Below are 21,096 nucleotides of genomic sequence, written 5' to 3'. Positions count from 1 at the left end.
CATTTTTGAGTACATTTCACTTCAGCCCGCGCTGCAGATCATCAGATGACAGAAGGCAGAAAATCAGATGAATTAGAAATAGCAATGCTGGAGCACTAAGGCATAATCACTGTGCCTGGACAGACAGAACATTGACAGGAGTCTGTGGTCTCTGCAGTCCTGCTCCCTTGCATGCCTCACATAGCAGACCTTTCTGAAGGCCAATGCTACATTTAGCTTCAGTGACAAATGAGGATGGCCACACCACCCTACTTGCTGGATTTCTCTCCAAGTAAGTCACCTTGTGACAGCAACCACCATTAGCTTGCTCAGAATTCAAACAACTCATTTTTTCAGCCTGAGGTAGCCTTCATAAAGTACCCTCAGAAAGGAAGAGCAGTCTAATTGTCCTGTCACTGTTGTGTCTCAGCAGATAAATACAATCAGGTATTTATTCAAAGAGCAAGATTCCCTTAGGCAGAAGGGGCACCTACTGCATCCATTTGTCAGAGGGAGAAATGTGTTACTCTACGAGCTCTTGAAGTTTTCAGGTTGTGAATGCATCACTAGAAGAGGAACATCAGGGTAACAAGGGATGCAGGACATGCAGAAGAGAGTCCAAGGGCTTTCATTCACATGACAAACAACCTCTCAACGATGGCAGCTGGAAAGTGGCCACCAGGAGCATTCCTGAATGCATTACTAATAGCTGTAATTTCTTCAAAACCCAAGTGTCTGACACATGCCACTTGTAACAGATGTTAAGAAGGCTCTAAGAATGGGTTACACATCCAGGCTGGCACACATGCCAGTTATTATAATACAGCAGGACTCATTTTCAGAAAGCATAAAGGCACTCACAAGACATTCTACAGCTACACATATTCAGAAGGATTTGCTATACTAATTATTTAGCAAAAGACTACCATGTTTTACATGAACAAGCTGCAGTGAGAAATCACTGTTTCTACAAAGAAATGGAAACCTATTTTCAAGAATACAGCATTGCCCATACTATTTTTGGGAAAACATCTTCAATACAGTCACCTGTCATCTTGTTCAGTGCAGTATCAGGCACATTTCCCTGAAACCAGCTTGAAGGAAGTACTTATAGCCACTGCCTCCTTCAAAACTGTGTTCTCCTGTACTATCAGCCACTAGAGCTGTACTAACTCAATGCATACAGCATTTTGAAAGTAAGGTTTTACAGACATAATTTCACATCACTTTCTTCTAAGTCCCCAGACATTGTTCCAGGGCACAGACCCATATGTATTTTGAAAGAGTTCCCTCAAAGTGCAGGCTAAAAAAAATATGTTTTTTTCTCTAAACTGACTCACAGTTCTCTGTATTTATTGTTCTCAGGCACAAATATTTTATTGAAGGTGAATTAAAAAACACAACCACCTAAGAAGTAAAAATACTGGGGTTTGAATTGAGCTTTAAAATCCTAGTAAAAGTGATAGATGTGTCAGATCCAGTTTTAGTGTAACTGTTCTGCAGCCTCCTCTCAGTAACAGCAATAAATGCCTCCAGAATATCCAAGTACACTAAGGAGGATCTTAAATATTCAGTGCACTCCATAAAGATATAACTCAAGATTGCATTTTCTCTGAACGACTTCACTAGCATATGGGCTACTGCATTAAAACTGAAAACTGCACAGGGCTCTCTATTTTATTTCATACAAGCAGTAATAGAGAGAGAGTAACATCATTTTGTAAGTCATTCAAAACCACAGGATTGGTAGAATAACTACAAGGGAATAGAGCTGTCTTTTCTCAGCACTAAAATTGCTACATGTCTCTACTCATTTTCCCTCTTAGGAGGAAAAGAGGAAAAAAAAAAAAGGATTTAATAAGCCTTCTCTTATAAAGTCTTTGTTATAGGGATTTCCTCTCTCCTACCAACACTGACATGGGTGAAACTGCAAATAAAAGGTAACCTAATCCTAGCAATTATACCATTTCACTCACACCTAGTAAAATATGCTGGGTCTTGGGGGTAGGACAGAGTAAGGGTCATATTTGATGAAGTGTGGCTCTGCTGAATGTGCATGGCTCCTGCAGTCCCCAGTAAGGGCTATCTGTTATGTAGAGGACAGCATGAAGCCCTTTGGGAAAAGAGGTAATCACAAATATGCTCTTCACATCTGGTTTTAATTTATTTATTTTACACTCAGCCTTCATACAGTAGCAAGAAAAAAAGAGCCTAAAAGCTACTGCAAAAATCAAACCAGATGCTGACTTGAGTAGTTTTCCATTAATTTCCAAATACTCTGGGAAAAAAAAATTTCTCAGCTCACTAAACAGTATCTTGTAATATCTCAATAAAGTCCTTAAACAAACTGGAAAAAACAGTGAGAAATCTGTAAAAAGTAAGTGGATGAATTTAGGAAAAAAATCCTGAACAAAAGAATTTGAACATAAAAATTGTGTTTTCCATTTTTTCCATAACTTTTCCATTTACTAACCCGTTCAAAAGCTGTTTTGTCTTCACTGAAGATATAGCTTTTAATAAGAAATTTACACTTACCTGAACTAGAATTCTTGGCCTCTGAGGGGATGGAAAAGGAACTTTATGCATAAAATGGGAAATGTGTCTAGAGGAAAAGAAACATTCCAATTTAGTAGAAATTAAGTTTAAACTGCTTTACCTCAAAACAAAATTATTGCCAGTAATTCACTACATAAAAATGGCACATACTTACTCAGAGACAAAAAAGAAAAAAAAGAAAAAAACCAACACCAACAGCTCCCAAAGCCTATGGAGATAATTCTGACCTTGAAAAATCTATTTTTCTACTAGTGACAACCAAAATGGCAGGACAGATTATCTTTCAGACTACAAGCTTGGTTTGCCAGACTGAAAAATTACAAAGAGGCCTGGTTTGTCTTTTTAAAAATAAATTTGTAAAGTAGAAATATTGATGTTTGAGAATCACAGTACCACTTATAGTCCTGCTGTTGAGATTGGCTTGAAATAGCACCATATCTCAGACTATCAGTGGCTCTTCACAAAAATGTATTCCCAGCTGAGTAGCAAGGAGAGTCATTAAATTCATCCATTTTCTCCACACCCATCTTCTTCACTTCCAAATACAAAATATTGTGTAATATTTTTGATTTTAAAAGTTAGAAGTGTTTTGCAAATATTAGAAATACAGGAAAATATTTTTAAAATTTAAGTTCTCAGCTTTACAGACTGATTTAACTTACAAAAGTTCTAAAAGTGTAGGAGTTCTAAAACATACAAACTTTCATGTTAAAAGGAACTCCATGCAATCAGTAGAAACTCAGGAAGAAACAGATAATCCACCATCAACTGCATTGTACAAGCTCATACTTTGCTGTGATTTCTGCAACTTTTACCCTTATTCAAATTTTGTAGAAATTCAGAGAAACCCCAAAATAAACATTGCTTTATATAGAAAACTCCTTTCAGATGTCTCTGAGTAAAACCTATTACTTCACACCAATATTCCAATGTATCTGCATATTATGCCATTAGATGCATGCAAAAAAAAACCCCTTTTTAACCATTTTTTCAATTGCACTGCTTGGCAGCCACATGGCAACAAGACCAGGACAGGAATCAGGCTGACAACAGCTTTGGGGGGTTGTCTTTATTACAAGAGGATGAATATGGTGGCAGAAATATGGAACATACAGCAAGCATCAAGGGAAAGTCTTCCTGCTTGCAGAAACAGGGCTGGCTGAAAATGTTCAAATTCACATATATGGCACAAAAAATGTTCAACATCAGTAAAACAGCCAAAGAAAGTAGGCTAGATACTATATTAACTTCATGCAAGACAGCATAGCTATATTTAAAATATCCTCAGTAAAATGACCAGTTTACAAATAGGAGAAATAAGCAAATAAAGCTGTAAAATCAAAATTAAAGTATTTATTGTATTTACTTCTTACTTTATTCATTTTAAAAAAAATCAGAAACTAAAAAATGTTTTCAGCCTTATGGAAAATATTTTCATTATTGTAGTTTTATCATAATTTTAAAACCAGTATAAGAGATACGAAGTGGATAAAGAAAAAAAAAAAAAAATCACTAAAAATGCTTAATCCAGAAAATCGAAGTCTCATAAAACTTACATTGAAGTTTAATCAGAAAAAACGTTTGTAAAAGAAAAAATGAGGTGTAATAAAATTAAATAAAAAAAACAAATACTGTATTTGAAATCTGATTCCTTGAACATTTCCAGGCTACTGAAACTTTTTTAGCAGTATTAAAGATTACTTACTTCTCAATGGGTAGAACATGTGGACCAGAAATGGAGTAACGATACAGAAAGGTGAGAAACTTCTTGAAAGCATCAAAGAAAGGCCAATGAGAGAGCAGACAGATGCATTTATTTGTTTGAACTGTTCTGCAAGTGTCTGACTTGCCCTCAGCAGCAGCTGCTAACCCCAGTTGAGATTTTTGTTTCTCAGTGAGATTCTCTTCAGGATACAGCTCATAAAACTGAATGGCAGCACCATATACCTGCAACAACACAGTTGATTTTTGAAGTTAATGTCTGCCTCAACCTTCAAGACAATCTAACAAAGCCCAAACAGGCACAGGAAATCAAGTCTGTGTTACTGTAAAAGAAAAAATTACATGAATGCACCATCTTTTGAAGCAAACTATTCTGGAATATTCTTATGGCTGTGAAAATCCAGACTATTATTTATTTAAAACACTTAATGTCACATGAGAACAGGTAATTTATGAAACAATTTCAGGGAGAGAAAAAGAATGATTATAAAGAATACAACAACAGTCAACTGCTCCTGCAATTGCCTTGAAAGTTATTTTAAGTGTCTTTTATAAGCAACTCAAAGGAATATTCCTCTGCCATTCAATTTACTTTTTAGAGCAAGTTTAAACATGCAAGGTTGTTTCCATGCTTGCAATAAAAATAGTATGCTTTGCATGTATATGCAGTCAGAGTTTTTATAGCTCTCTGGTTTCAAGGCTAACATGACTGGAAAGCAAAGGAGTGCAGGTTTACATGATCAGCAGACCAGCACAGAAATAAATGCAAGTCACCCTTTAAAGTGGTCTGTGATCTAAGCCCAAATACACAGATTCAAGTTTGTCTAGAAAAAATATGGATTATTATTATCCCCATGCAGAACAGATAAACAACCAAATTATTCCACTTAAATTGTCAACCATTTTTCAAGCTTTCATATTACCTTTTCTGCAGAAGCTCCAGTTAGAACAAATGTAGAAAAAACTGGGAGAGGGTATTTACTGTTAGATGGCCAACATTCAATTGTTGCACCCATAGGCAGGCAAAAAAGAGGCACAGATTCTGGTAATGGGAATGATTCATAATCTTCCTCAGGGTATCTGCATATTAAACCTATAGAGGCAATTTGAAAAGAGGTAGTTATGTAAGGAATAGCAGAAACAGATTTGTAACAGTTCATTCCATTTTAAAAATGCCCTGAAAGATCATGCAGAACACACACTAACTTCAGAAGAGCAGTAAAGTTGTCAATAACCAGGCATAGTGAAGAGCTGGAAAGAGGCAGCATGTCTCCCTGGCTTGAGGAGAAATCACCTGACTTTAATATTGGTCTGAAGCCCTACTTCAGGACCTACTCATAACCAATTTATTTTTTCTGTTTGCAGGTTGTGTGCATTTCAGCTTTTATTACAATAGTTCCCAATCATCACTAGAGTGAGTAAAGATTTAAAATTTATTTTCAAAAATGGTAACCAGAATAACTGAGAAATAAGATTGATGTTTTCAATTATAAACACTATTAGTTTTTGCCAACAAAAGTTTCCTGGAAAATCTGATATTTTATTATTCATTATTATTTTTAAATATGAACAGAACTGAAGCCATTACTTATGCTGATTTGCATCAGCTGAGGATTCAGCTATTGTGTTTAGACTTAATTTTAAAAAGAAGTGTAAAACAGTTCTGAAGCAGAGGCTCTTAACATACAGCTCTTTAGTTACACCATAAGCTGCAGCAACCTTTTCTTTTTTCTTGCCAACCCAGGGGACTCCAAAAGGAGAATGAACACTGTGTGAGAGGATTTAGGATTTATCTGCACGAGACAACGTGATCACTACACATTCTTTATCAATTTATAGTGAAATATTAATAAGTAATGAAAAGTGGTCATCAAGAAGAACAGTGGATTTTTTCTCTGCCAAGAAGTAAAAAATTTTGCAAGCCACTACCAGAGACAGGGCCTTCTACAATTTTGTTTTAATTACAAATTTGTTGTCCATCTTTGTTGTCCATTTTTGAGAGACCCTCATCAAAAGGATATAAGTTAATTAAAGCTTAAGTCTGGATCATGGTCCTGACTTGTACTCAAACAAAATCCTGTATTTGATAAAAAGTAAAAAAACCCAATAAATTTAATAAGAGCCAGAACAAATCTGTCTTATAAATAAAATAAACCAAAGATGATTCACGATCCAAAAATACTTAGAGAGCTCAATACCACTGATATTCAGGGCAGTGTGGAAGTCTACAGTATTCTTCATAATGCTTCTTAAAGTGATCATGAAATTGCATCTCACAATTTTTGCAATATTTTCTTCTGCACATACACACACACAGACACCCTTAAGAGAAAGTTATCAGCAACAAAAACCTAGGTGGGAGGCAAGCAGGTTTGTAGAAACCTATTAAAACACAACTGAGCTTCCAATTAAAAGGAAATTTAAAACCAAAATGGTCATGATGCATATTTCTGAAGCTTATTTTAAGACATTATTTCAAATGAATTCTTCAGGGAAAGATTCAGTGCCAAGGCAGTGTCTTTGTCAGACAATTCTTTAACTAAGAAAACTTATTACATTACAAACAAGCCTGTACATGCTACATTGAAGGTAAAAAAACAAGCTAAACAGTAGTAGTTACATACCAGCTTTATATGATATGGTATTGGTCTTTGCCACAGACTTTTTATAACATAAATATACAGCTGAGCCCCACTGTAAAACAAAAGAAATTATTGGATTACATGATGACTGGCTTTGGAATCATACTAAGCACTTAAACAAGCTCATAGTCTTTAGCATCCATCATCACCTATATGCAGCCTTCTTCAGAGAAAAAGTTTGTGTAACTACTGAGTAGGATGACTCTTATAAAACAGGGTTTTAGGTAACAGGGAATTTTAAAAACAAAACAGAAGGTAGTTGTTAGATACAGAATTCCTATCACAACAGTAAAATCACTGTCAGAAACAGCCATGTCTGGAAAAGACAGAGTGACCCACCAGATTCTAAGGACAAATCCAAAGCTGCTGAAATCAGCATTTCAAAGTTAGCACTAGAAGGACAAGACTTTTCAAAAACGTATTTTTCAAGCAGGAACAAAGAAATGTCATCTTTCAATTCTTCCAAGACCTGATTTATTTTTGGAGTGTGCCTATCCAATTTTTTTTCCCCCACCAGGTACTCTTGAGAACCACCACAAAAAACACACAAACGTTACCTCGCCAAATATTAAGTGCTCCAGTTCCAAATTTTGACTCTTACCATGCTATTGTTAAGATTCTTGTCAACCTTGCAGAAGGTATGTGGAGGGGTTTCTCCTTTACTTGGTATGATGATACATATATCTGTGACAGCCAAGGTGTTCTGGGTCATGTTTTCAGATGCCCTTCGGTATGTGATGTACACCCTCTGCGATGAGGCACTGCCACTAATATTAGCTGGCCGACCATATGGAGTACTTTGAATTATTTCACAACCTTGCTTGACTCTTTCTTTCCCATCGTATAAAACCCTAGTTAAAACAGGATGGAACACAAGTCAGAAAGCACAGAATTTTCCTAAAAATGCTTTGAACGCTAATACTTGACTAAGGACAATAGCCGAATCATAGAATCCTAGAATCCTAGGGGTTGGAAGGGACCTCGAAAGATCATCTAGTCCAACCCCCCCTGCCAGAGCAGGGCCCCCTAGAGTACATCCCCTAGGAACGTGTCCAGGTGGGTTTTGAATGTCTCCAGTGAAGGAGACTCCACAACCCCCCTGGGCAGCCTGTTCCAGGGCTCCGTCACCCTTACAGTAAAAAAATTTTTTCTGATATTCAACTTGAACCTCCTATGCTCCAATTTACACCCATTACCCCTTGTCCTATCACTGGTCACCACTGAGAAAAGCCTAACTCCATCTCCCTGACACTCACCCCTTACATATTTGAAAACATTGATGAGGTCACCTCTCAGTCTCCTTTTCTCCAAACTAAAGAGACCCAGCTCCCTCAGCCTTTCCTCATAAGGGAGATGTTCCACTCCCTTAATCATCTCAGTAGCTCTGCGCTGGACTCTTTCAAGCACTTCCCTGTCCTTCTTGAACTGAGGGGCCCAGAACTGGACACAATACTCCAGGTGTGGCCTCACCAATGCAGAATAGAGGGGAAGGAGAACCTCTCTTGACCTACTAACCACACCCTTTCTAATGCACCCCAGGATGCCATTGGCCTTCTTGGCCACAAGGGCACATTGCTGGCTCATGGTCACCTTCTTGTCTACCAGGACCCCCAGGTCTCTTTCACCTACACTGCTCTCCAGCAGCTCAGCCCCCAACCTATAATGGGACATCGTGTTGTTCTTCCCCAAATGCAAAACTCTACACTTCCCCTTGTTGAATTTCATCATGTTTCTCCCTGCCCAACTCTCCAGCCTGTCTAAGTCTCTCTGAATGGCAGCACAGCCTTCTGGTGTGTCAGCCACTCCTCCCAGCTTAGTGTCATCAGCAAACTTGCTGAGGGTACATTCTATACCCTCATCCAAGTCGTTGATGAAGATATTGAATGGTAGTAGTTTGGCCAAAGCTCATCTCATCTCTGGTCAGAGGATTTTTGCTGACAGGTTGAGGTCACATTATAGCAAATCACATTCTAACAGAAAAGCTTCAGGATGAAACTCTACTAGTTTTGCTTTTAAGTGATTTGTTTACTGCAAAATAGTGTTATTTTCAAGTCTGTTAAAAGATTCATTGCCTGATCCTATGTGTCATACAGCTGACCTCTTTTCAGTCTGTATTAAATGGGTTAAGCATCTTATCTCAACCCAAATTTATACAACACTCAAATTTATAAATGGCTTTGAAAACTCCAAAATGCAAAGGATTACAGGCAGCAGTGAAATCCACTCAGCAGGCATTTTTTTCCTACCAGATTGGGTTACAGTATGCTCAAAGACAACAAACATCTTCCTGCTTATAAAGTTTTGCCTTCTGTTTTAAAGCCACGATACTTCAATTAATGTGATTTACTCATTAGTCAAATAAAACTGCCAAAATGGAACAGAAAAGCTACTCACCCCAGATCAGTAAGGGGAGGCTTATCCCTTCCTCGGCGATAGCACAGGAATATCTGCGGTCCCACCAGACTACCATTATTGAGATCTGCAGACAGTCCTGAGGGAGTAATGTCTATGCATTTATATCCCTGAGGGACTTCCTCCCCCAGAGATTTATTAATTACTGTTACATCTGTAATAGGTTCTTTTGGTTTAGCAAGTTTATGGCAAGCATCGTTGAAGTGGATTTCTTCCTCTAGTGGTTTTGAAATATCTGTTAATCCTGCGACAACAAAGTAGTCAGCAACACGAGCCCCCTTGTCTTCCATCTTCCATTACAGGACGTTGTAACTGGCAAGAGAGAGATCTATATCAGTACTTTTAAAGGAAATAATATCATAATAAAAATAAGAAATAACAAAATTATGCTTAGCTTTAAAACCAGAAAGGTTACATTAATATAAAACACAGTAGAAGAATGTAAAAGAAAGACTCGTTACATCATGTGACATTTTTTTTCATTTCTAATCACCACTTTTCCAATTAGGAATTCTGAGCCACAATCATGAGAGATAATTGTTGAATCTTGGAATGGAAAACCCAAGTGGCCTCCTCCTGCTAACTCAGACACTCAAGTAGATGAACCAACAGGAAGAGCAAAATACTGTGCAAAGTTCTGCAAATATTTTACTACTGAAGCTGATGGCTGAGCCAAAAGGAAGCTCACACGTAGTTTGCAGATAGTCTACTGCTGCACTCTGTCCACCAGCACAATGAATCTGCAATTATTTTGCTTCCTGGATATTAAACAAATATGCAAAGGCTGTCTTGATTACTCTAAAAATACAACTGTAATATTTACAGTCATCTCACCCTATGGGATTTTACATCAGATACCAAGACCGGATCTTATTGGATTATTGTTGCAGGCTAAAAGTTGATACCATTTTATTTTATTTTCCTTGCAGTACAACCCATCTAGAGCCAACAATATAAGAGGTTTTATACAAAACATTTAAAACAAGTCAACTTCAATAGACTACAGACCACTGTGAAACATAAACATTCAAGACCACATCAAGTTTTTCGTAATGGGAAGGAATACAGTCCAGTTCCAGCCAGACTGTGCTGGGAAAATACACTCTTTTTTCCTAGAACATATTGATACAAAAATTCCTTACATGTCAATCCTTTCTGTATAGTTTTGGGGTTTTTTTTGTTTTGTTTTGTTTTTTTGCAGTGTTACACAGCACAGGACAAAGTAGTATCTGGAGGATGAAAAGATGGCCTTGCAAACAATGCAGTGCACAACATAGCAGAGGATTCAGTTTCCACTTTTCTCAGAGACTCTCAAAAACCCTTGCAAGCCCCTTAAACCCCATGTCTTAATAAATAACTTGATTTGGCAAATAAAGTGCTTTCTGCTTTTGCAGGGAACGTTGAGAAATGGGCTGAAACTGTTTATCTAAGTCACCCATATGTGCTGGATTCTTGCTAAAGTAGCTTCAGGAAGTTTACTGTCATCAAGTTCAAGACTTTTTAAACCAGACAAGACATTTAAACCTCCCTTTTGTTGAAATAATTTTATTTGGGTGAAAAATTTTATTGCAAGAGAAACTGCTACAACACAGGAGTTTCAAGAGCTTGCTAACATTCAGAAACTCAAAGAGAATTTAAATCAGACGAGCAGTTGGTACAACAATTTCTTTTTCATGTCACCTTTATTCCGGATGCATTATCTCCCTTAATTTTTTTCTCAAGGTAGCAAGCATTAAGCCTTATCAAAGTTTGTATTATCATGACTGTAGGATTTTAATATAAATCCTCCCATTAAAACAATCAAAATAAATTTAGACAGCACTCCCTGGTAATTAGAAAAATTATGTTCTAAGTTGGTACTGTGCATTTAATCAAACTGTCCCAAGCTGACCTCAGATTTCCAGCACCAGTCCCTGCTCAAAAAGGAAGAATATCAGCCTGTGCCTGATCACCACCATCAACCTCATCCACCAGTGCAAGAAAGGGAATTCCACCTGCCTGATTCTGTTCTGTAGGTTGCTTGTATTTTGCTGGAGAACCTGACTTGACCAGCTTCTAAAGCCACAGGGAAATGAGTAACAGTTTTTAATTTATAGTTACTTATATGATTCAGGAAAATGCCAAGACAAACTCCAAAACTATCCAACCTTTCTTTCTATATTGTTGATAAGGAATATGGGATACTTTAGAACACATGATTGCTGGGGAACATTCCTCAACATATAGCAGTGTAATTGTAGATAATTATTCAGCTTGTTTCCTGAGACAAAAGATAAGGGAGTTACAAAATCAAGCTTAATTTAACCTAAGTTGAGTTATTTCAAAGACATCTGGAATATGTTACACAATTAGCCACATAGGAGAGTAATAACAAACTTGAAACTTCTTGAGTGATATATCCAAAGATACACAAACATAACCACTGCACATGTCACCTATTATTTCACTGTACATCTGGTTCAGTAAATCCAGAGTAGGGTAGAGCAACAAATGTATGGAGAAATAAAATAAGTTTGAGGTTGTCCCTTTTCTCATTAGAATTATTTCACAAAACTACACCAATTTCTGGTGTGCTTCACTATGCCTTTTAAGTAGAAAACAATATTTTAGTAAGCAAAAATTACATCAACTATGATTGCCAGAACTGCAAGCAAGCCTTATTGCTCCAGTGTATTAGCAACACACTATTCCAGATTTATTGGAAAAGACAGCATTACAAATAAAGATATATTTACATTATACTGAAGAATCCTATCTCACAATTTAAACCTCACTCTTAATTATTTCATATCAGGTTTATACCAAGTCTTAAATTCAAACATTCCTTTATTCCCAAAAGCACTTTCAAGAAAAACTGGGACAAGCTCTCCTCATTTAGAGCCAGTTAAAATTAGAATCCCCTACATACAAACACCTGCTATCACACAAATTTCCTTCCTAAGGTTATAGCAAGTAATACACAAGTCAGCAAGACCTTCCTAATTTAATGCAGCTTTTACAGAAGAGAGGCATATGAAAAAAAAAAAAAAAAAAAAGCCTAGCTGATGAGGCATCATCCCTTCAGATCTTTTTGCCTTCTGATACAAAAGCTTGCAGCTAAAATTGGGATAAAACGCAGAAGATATCAAAACAATTCAGTGGTATTTTAATCAAGCCAACTTAAAGCTTTACTAGAGCTACTGTGATTCTCAATTTTTCAACATGTGTTTACTGTGCAAGCAGATATCTGCAAACTTTATGTTAAGAGACCCAGAAAGAAGTGTGAGCTAATTCAGTGTGAGCTAATTCAGTGGCGAGTAATCATTCCGCGAAAAGCAGTTCACATAAACAGAACAATCTGAGTAATTTCTGTAGCAACTCTTACCACAAGGGTATTCCCAAGTATGTTATACACCCCCCAGCACTGCAATTCAACTTCCAGGAAATAAAAACACAACAGAAAAAAGTCACAGTGCACGTGAGTGTTGCTAAGAGCAGCACGTCCCAGGTGAAATTCAACACCAATGGTGCCACGGTGAGAAGCAGCTACTAATGCTTCTCTGCACTTCAGTCATCTGGGGACAAAAGGCTGTGCTTTGATCATAAATAGAAAGTCTTACAAAAGCCCCTGGAAATCAGTGCAATGTATGATCTTGGAGCCATCTCATGTGGTAGAAAAGAGGGCTTTTTAGCTATTTCCAGAAACACAGGAAGAGGAGAAACAAGTAATCCAGCTACAGAGGCACAAACTACTACCCTGATTATTTCACTAAAAGACAAAGGATGAACTCAGTTTCACTGTTTATTTTATTCAAACTTTCTTACTATCAACATTTATTCATAAACATTTAAGAAATACAAATTAATATTTTTTACTGTCACTGCTGCTGAAATTCAGAGGTGCTGCCATTTTAGCAGTTGTGGCAAAGAGATGACTCTGAAAAGAGAGCTTTGTGATCTAATACTACAGATCTATTGCCAATGCTAGAAGACAACCAGCATGCTGCAAAACAATCTACTGCTCCAAGAAAGAGGATCAAAAAGTTTACAGGAGTTCTATGTGGCTGACCCTTTTGTAACAAACAAAAATACTGGTGGGACTTTGATGTCACCACTGAATTCAGGAGAGTAGCCCACACACGAACTTCTTTTGCTTCCAGCCAACTCTTATTTCCTATAAACTATCCACAACTCTCAAAGAGAAAGGAAACAAAAATTGGAAGGCATGATCTGTTACCAGATCAAGTCTTTTCAGATAAGACAACTAAATCAGTGTCTAAGCTTTTTGAACTGATGACAATTTTCATTCCAATACTGTAAGCTGATCATCAGCTTCTTCCTCACTGTGTGAGCAGAACTATGGGGATGTGCCATATATTCCATCCTCTGCTCCATGAACTGCAGAGTTTCTATAGATGCACCATTTCCAAGGAAAAAAAAAAAAAAAAAAAACTGGTATAATTCATACAACCTGTTCCTAGCCACAGACTTTTGTAGAGGTAACTTGTAAGTGGGCTGTAGACCAGAAGAACTGCTCTAGCAGTGCCAGCTTCTCTCCAGCAGCCAGCTTTCCCAGACAGGAATATGCAACCTCCAAAAGACAGCAGTAAGGACCATCCCACCCCATTAAAACAGTTTCACCAGTCCACCTCTGGCAGACACAAACACAACAACTGCCCTATAATCTTTTACTCTCCCTTGTCTTCATTTCCATTCCTCCCTGCATTTCCCTTTGAGAATATTACATTGTTTATTAATTTGAGTTCCTTATAAGGTCCATTAACTGTCTAAAGCAGGTGACCTTTTCCTTTGTGAGCCTGACTCCAAAGATATGTTCTGCTTGTAAACAAGGAACAAATGTCTCCTAGGATAGGCTGGGAAGCAATGCAGGGCTCTGCAACACATTTTTATAATAGCTCAAAGCTTTATTAAAATAGTGTTTTGTTTTGTTTAGTTTTTTTAAAGCATCTAACCACTTTCCAAGAACTTCCTTCCTTTCAAAGCACACGAAGACCAGACAGACAAATCAATGACCAGTTTTAAAAATTGCCACAAAAGTTCTGAGAGCCTCTAGCATTTCAGTCTCACCCCTGTGCTGCTGCCTTACCCTGAGGTATGCTGCCAACACGTGGCAGCTAGTCATGCAGGAGCAAAGTGAAGTTAACTGGATCAGTCAGTCCTGCCATGGCTCCTCAGAACCATTTCTCAGCCATGACACTGCACAAATCACATGAGAGCTCAACAGCCTAGAGAACATGTGAGTAAGTTACCCAGGGAAAAACCTTCACCTCATTCTAGTACTTTCAAAGCTGCCTGGGGAAAGTCAAACCTTTTTTCCCCTCCAGTATTTTCTCCATCACAAGCAAACAATGCTGGGAACAAAGCAGAAGGACCTCAAATATCACAGGAATTCTCTCAAGTCAGAACACAAGCCTTCTGAAAACTCTTTCAAAGTGTTCCATACCTTTTCATCAGGGCATAGCTGCTTCTACACTTTGCCTCTCTCGCTGTTAGCCAGGCTTTACCATAGACTCCTTATCAAAGGTTCATTCCCTACAGAAACAGTAGAAACAGAAATTAGACAATGTACATATTTGTTGAAACTTACTTATTGTACACTCCACTGCACCAGTCAAATTATACCACCATTGTGAATCGTAGGACTTGCTTGCTAAGACAAAGTTACTTGTCATAATTGTGAAAAAAAATTGTGAAACCGGATTTTAAGCTTAAAGTATCAAGTTTTATGCTGCATGGATATTTTAGGAATGTACACACGATACATTTAATGTTTTAAAGAAACAAAACTAAAGAATAGCTGAGACAGCCACTTCACATTATTTCAACTCTTCCATTATTTTCTGATAATAAATACCTTCCATCTCTATTGACACAGAAATTGTTACCCAGCTACAAAAGTGCTCTCATAGCTCAATAACCTTTCAATGCCTACTTGAAAACATTGCTCCTCTTTGTAATATTCTGGTATTTAACCAGATCCTTCTCATTCCCCAGTCAGCAACTCACATGCACTCTTCCACAGAGCCACCTTACTCCAGTTACCCACTCTGGCAGTTGCTGTCTCCTTGCCACTTACTGTCACAATTCACTGTTTTTCTTCAGATAGTGTTTACTGAGCTTGTAAATACCAGCATGACCTTTTCAGCACTGGTATGACCACAGACAGCTTGAGCTTGTGTTTTACACCGAGGCATGTGCAAGCCAGGCAGCCTGAGCTGCAGTTCAGCCTTTTGAAGCAACAGCTTTCCACCATGGGACTTAGGAGAACACCTCACTGGAGACACTCTTAGACTTCAGTCTCCCAGAATGACTCATTAGTGTCAGCAAGGCTGCAGTCAAAAATAAACTTTGGCTAAACGAGGCTTCAAGTTGCCAAGACTTGGAGAACACTCTTAGAAGATTACTGGGAGAAGACTCCAGAAAACAAAGTAACATAAACAAGGCCAGGAAGAAGCACATCTCAGGAGGGTTTATGCAAACTCTAGAAGACTTGCTTCCATTCTTGAAGTGGAAACATCTGGGGGAGAAAATACTGGAGTATTGGAATTATGTTTTGGGGAGCATGAAGTCTGACGTTCCATTCATAACCCCAAAGTACAAGACAACTGATTTCTGACAGAGCAGAAGCAGTTAGCACTGTTAGTTACTTCCACAGCAAGGAGCAGGAGGTGACAGCCTGGGAAGTGAACCCAGCCCCTGGCACAAGTCTTTAATCCATACAGCACTAGGGACAAGTACCAGTTAAAGCCACTTACTCTTCAGTAACTGAGTTTAAACATTTGTACATCAGGCTACAAAGTGAGAGAGCACACAGCCCTCGCACCACATATATTTTTCCTAACTATCTGTAAAGTGTCCATGAGTGTCAGAAATTATAATTTTAGGGATCCATCTGCAGACCTCAAGCCCAGATGCAAAAGGTCTAAGAAATAAGCAGCTTTAACACATGAATAATTTCCCCATGGACACTTCAAAAACCATCTCTCCTAGTCAACTATCTGGAAAGGCAATGGAGTAGGAATTAAAGGAAAGAAAAACATCCTTTTAAGCATCACAAGGAACACAGCAAGAACTGCTGCCAGTGTACTTGCAGCTCTGTTTCATAGGGAGCAGAATAATTGGGAAAGAGAAGGCAGAGAGAACAGACTTCACCCTGAGGGAGAGATTAGGCATTCCTGCATCCTCTGTACTCTCCACCATCACTCACCAAGCCTTTTGTTTGTTCTTCATTGCTGAGTTTAGTCTTAATAAAAATCAAAGTATTTACTAAGATGGTCTAACAAGGCACAGGCTGCTCAGGTGTTCATTGCAGACATGAACACAGCATTGCCACAGCAAAATCCCACAATCTGCAGCTCTTGACTATGGAAGACCAAGTATCCCACAGGATTCATGAGAGAGGCAAATCTTAACCAGGCTGGTTTAAAAAACTTCCACTTTTCTTTCTTGATAACAGTATTATGGCCAAAAAGCACAACCAAAGAACAAAAACAATTTCTGTGTTTGTAAGGAGGGATGCAGAAAACAATTTATAGCAAGTGAGGGGAGGAAAGCCAAAGCAAGCATTATAAAATGTAAATACTACTTCATCCAAAACACAGTTCAGGAGGGCAGTTAGTCCATGTTTTTCAGACAACTTACTATACAGCAACTTTTTAAAAAGAGAAGTCCTCCAAACACAATGCTCTGTTTTCCTTGGCACAGTAGATAAAGGCAAACAAAAGCAGCAAATCCTCCAATATTGAGCTTCAAACCTCAAATCTATCACTGAAAATGTCAAAGTGGATCAGCCAAGAGTGACAGGAGTGGCCTGCTCCCACCCAGCCATGTTAGGACACACATGCCAACCTCAGCTCAGTTTTGAAGCCATTCTCTACTCAAATTAAAATTTTGAATTCATGGCATGGTAGAGGAATGGACAGGTGGGAATTGTTTAAACGTTTCTGCTACATTCAAAACTACACTTTGATTGTGATTTAGAAGATTTGATGCTTTTTTTTTTTCCTTTGGCCAACAAAAACATCCTGCAGGGTAGGAAAACTGGACCCAGGATTTTTTTCAGATTATAGACAATGAGTGGATGAAATGCATAGGCTGCAACTGCAGGGCTGTAACTGCCATTTGCAGATGATCTACACCACACATGGAAAGGTTTAATGGAGAGATAACACTGACTAATACCTCCCTCATCCAGTAAATCTCTACATCCAGTTAGCAAAACATCCCTCTACCTCACAGAAAAAAATATCTATCAACAAACACATTCTGCTGTGACAGTTTCCTAGCCAGTTTAGCTAGCAAAGCAATGTGAAGCAACATCCCAATATTCACAGCAAATTATCTGAAGTGTAATGATATGCTAATCTAGCTACTGCTTCAGGATTCCAAAGCCAGCTGAGAATCTCTCTTTGTAACACAGAACAGACATATCTTAAAACCCCTTCCCCATGTTTTGGACCAAAATTACTAAATAACCACACCCTTAAAAGAAAGGCTGGGGCACACCGAGTCAGGGAGGGGCACGTGAGATGCTGAATATTATGAGGAAAGTTCTCACAGAAGGGCTTGTCCCTGGTGCTCCACATCACAAAGTCTGACTGTCCTCAACAGGACCTGTTCAACACACAAGGTCACTGCAAAGCTGTACTTTTGTTGGAATACTGCTCCTGTTTAACTGACAGCACTGACTACTTCTGCACTTGCAGGGTCTGGCCAGCACTGCCTCTCTCACTGTAATTTCATAGTCAGACAAACTTGCTGACAGATGGAAGGAGCTGGACCAGATCCTGATCTTGGTTGTACAACAGAGAATAATGCCTTAAGCCCACAGGTTTCTTTTGAAGCTCAAGACAAAATCAAAACTCAAGACTGCAGCCCACAATCCCCATCTCTTTGTTTGCGTAATGTTTGCATTAAAAAAAAAAAAAAAAAAAAGTGGGGCTTTCCTCTTGGGACTTTTTCATTTGCATATACGTAAATACAACTCCTATTTCAGATAGCTCTATTGAAATAAATAAATTAGTATTAATGATTTTTTTCCTGATCCAAATTTTTAAAAATGTCAAATTTTAAAGTAAAAATTAAAATGAGGATATAACTGGCTAACTTAGTTCTAACACTCCTCTGTACCCTTCATATCCTATTTTTATACCATAGTTTTTTTTTTCAGTCCCCCTGCCCTTTATTTGCTTATTTCAATTTCCATTTCAGCCTCTATAGTTACCCTGTATGTAACACACGAAAGTACACTTTGGAAAGGTAAAAGCACCCCATCTAAAAGAGCAGGGCCAACACTTTCAGAAGTTTTTCACTTCCACTTCTCCTCCACAATTTCCTCCTGGTACTGCTTCTCAGCTCTTTGGGGAACTACCAATGACTACACTTTTGCATCACAGACTGCTGCTAAAATGACTGCTATAGATCAAGCCTCTCAGCATCACTGCCTCACACAGCCTTCACTGTGCATTTTAATTTTGACTTCCTAGTCTTTGGGGGCACTTTATAAGCACACATGCATCAGTGGAGTATTTCCACATCTGTCATACACCAAGCTTCCACAGACCAAGCCTGAACTGAAGGGTAGCAGAAAAATATCCAAGGTTTATTATGCAATATAGGAAAGAACCTCATTCACTTGAAGTAATTACTTGGTCTGTACCACTGTTAGAAATGGCTGATTTTAATTAGTTGAACAGTGGTGATGCAGTCACTGTTTATACATATTCATCTCCTACCTGTTAGCTACCCTCAATTAAAGTAAGGCCTAACTGGCTCAGCCTGCAGAGGATTTGCAAGGATTTGCTGCTTTTAGTATGGCAGAAAATTTCTATCCTGATTTGTGCACGCAGTAGCAAATATTATTTATAGACAGAATTGATATTCAAGGGAATAGATGCAGGGCCCTTTCTGTGCTCTTGCCCAAGACCACCAAGTGAGGCTACAGCAGCAGGATGAGGGACAAGGACAGCTCAGCCCTCTAACCCACCCCTCTCCTTTCCTTTTGTACAAACTCAACCTGAACTGTCTTCAAAGGTGCTAAACTTTCAGAGGCTTTAGTTTGGGGGGAGCAGGGGAAAAGCAAGCTGGGTTTGTTTTGTTGATTATTTTTGACATCATTAAAAAAATTAATTGAAGTTTCAATACATCACAGAGAATAAAGCCTGATTTACAGACTTAAACTAGGGAACTGCACTGGAAATACACCAATCCACATAAATTGCATCATGCTTTAAGGTACTTAAATCATTTTGGTCTATTTTTTTGGTCCTTTTCCCCTCCTTTTAAGAAGCGTTAGTTACTTCCAGGAAATTTCAGACCAAATACCTTAAATCCATAGCTACAGATGTATCAAAATCTGAGCAAGTGGAACCATCTGCCAGAGAGCAGGGTACTCGGAATTCACCGATAACTCAAACAATGTTTGAAGTAGGTTACAAGGTTACATGGACTTGTTTTTTGTTTTGCTTTGGATCCAATATCAATTGTGCAACATTTTAGCCTCCAACTTTTTGGTCAGGCCGACACCATATTTAAAAACTAAGGTCAAAGTTGAGTAACAGACAATGAATGGAAAGATGGCTTTCTGCAAGTCTTCATTTTGGGAGATATTTAGGACTAGGGAAGGTTTTGATTCAGTAACTATTTCCATAACCTGCTGGAGTTTGACCAGGAGTGCAACTGTTTCTACAGCCACTGTTTTAAGAAACGTTTCAGCCTACTATGACTTGCAAAATCCCGTTGCTATGAATTACGATGGAAATCAAAGAGATGTTAATATTAAAGTGACATTGCAAATTTCTTTTTCCACTTTTAAAACCTTGAAATGAACAAATGCCATTATCATCATTCAGCTTGTTCTAGATATTGTCTTCCTCTAATGAAGAGTTACAAGACAGCTTTCACATACTAGAGCAGGAATTTAGACAGAAATTAATAAAATCTTCAACACAAAATCTGGTAGATTAAAATTTGCCAGACTGGCTTCTGAACAGTGGTGCTCACAGCTGCTTTGTAAGAGTGACATAAACCAGTAGTATTAGTTAGACACCTTCCTGAGACAACCTCATTCTCTTCAGAGCACCAGCTGGGCTCTGCTCTCAACCTTGCTACTTTCCCTTTCAAGCAGGTATTTTAAACAGAACCAGGTTGTTTGCATTGTTCCTGACCTGAATCAGCTACGCTCACCTGAGCCCTATAGTATGTGCCAGTTAATATTTATGCTTTTGCTAAACAATAACTCTGGCTACATAACCACAAAATTGTTAATATGGCCATTAACACGTATAGAAATTCCATTAAGCTTCATACTAGTGTTATATCCAAGCAAATAGTATAGAAAAAGCTGTTCACCACAAGTGTGGACCTGCAACCACTCTTCTACAAAAACTCAAGCGCGTGAACATCCTTAATACTGGAAAAACATCTCTAAGTAAGCCTGTATTTTAGAAAAAGGTCCCTAGTGCCTCTGGGCTTACTGCTTGTAGAACCTGATCTTACATTTTGTGCTCGTTTCTAGTAAATTCACTATTCAGAAGAGGCCATTTGGTATAGCCTGTTCTGTTCCAAAGGAGCAGAAGCTGCTCATAAACTTGACGAAAGTACCTCATCCAGCCAGATCCTAATGTTTCTAGATTAAGGAAAACATCTACATCATGCAAGCTCTTAAGGCTATAGGGAAGCTTAAGCTTTTTTTGTTGTGTATTTAAGGTTCCGTGCAATTTTCTCCCAAAGCTAACCACAAAAACTCTAAAGCTCGATTTTTTATAATTAAACCATTTCAATGCCA

The 21,096-nt window shown here is 38.2% G+C and overlaps 1 protein-coding gene across 4 annotated transcripts in view; it reads right to left on the bottom strand.

The window, feature by feature from the left end:
* DENND4A (DENN domain containing 4A) overlaps positions 1–21,096 on the bottom strand; it is a 49,722-nt gene that overhangs the window by 26,626 nt on the left and 2,000 nt on the right. For all 4 annotated transcript variants that reach the window (XM_071754147.1, XM_071754145.1, XM_071754148.1 and 1 more), the window contains exons 2-8: positions 14,755–14,843; positions 9,294–9,623; positions 7,501–7,750; positions 6,882–6,951; positions 5,181–5,350; positions 4,241–4,482; positions 2,515–2,581 (exon numbers count right to left, since the gene is read on the bottom strand). In XM_071754147.1, coding sequence (XP_071610248.1) covers positions 2,515–2,581; positions 4,241–4,482; positions 5,181–5,350; positions 6,882–6,951; positions 7,501–7,750; positions 9,294–9,601 — 1,107 coding nt within the window. In that variant the 5' untranslated portion in view covers positions 9,602–9,623; positions 14,755–14,843. The remainder of the gene's footprint in view (positions 1–2,514; positions 2,582–4,240; positions 4,483–5,180; positions 5,351–6,881; positions 6,952–7,500; positions 7,751–9,293; positions 9,624–14,754; positions 14,844–21,096) is intronic.

This window comes from Heliangelus exortis, chromosome 11 (assembly GCF_036169615.1).
Source record: "Heliangelus exortis chromosome 11, bHelExo1.hap1, whole genome shotgun sequence".
NCBI lineage: Eukaryota > Metazoa > Chordata > Aves > Apodiformes > Trochilidae > Heliangelus > Heliangelus exortis.
This window is presented reverse-complemented; position numbering and strand designations above follow the sequence as displayed.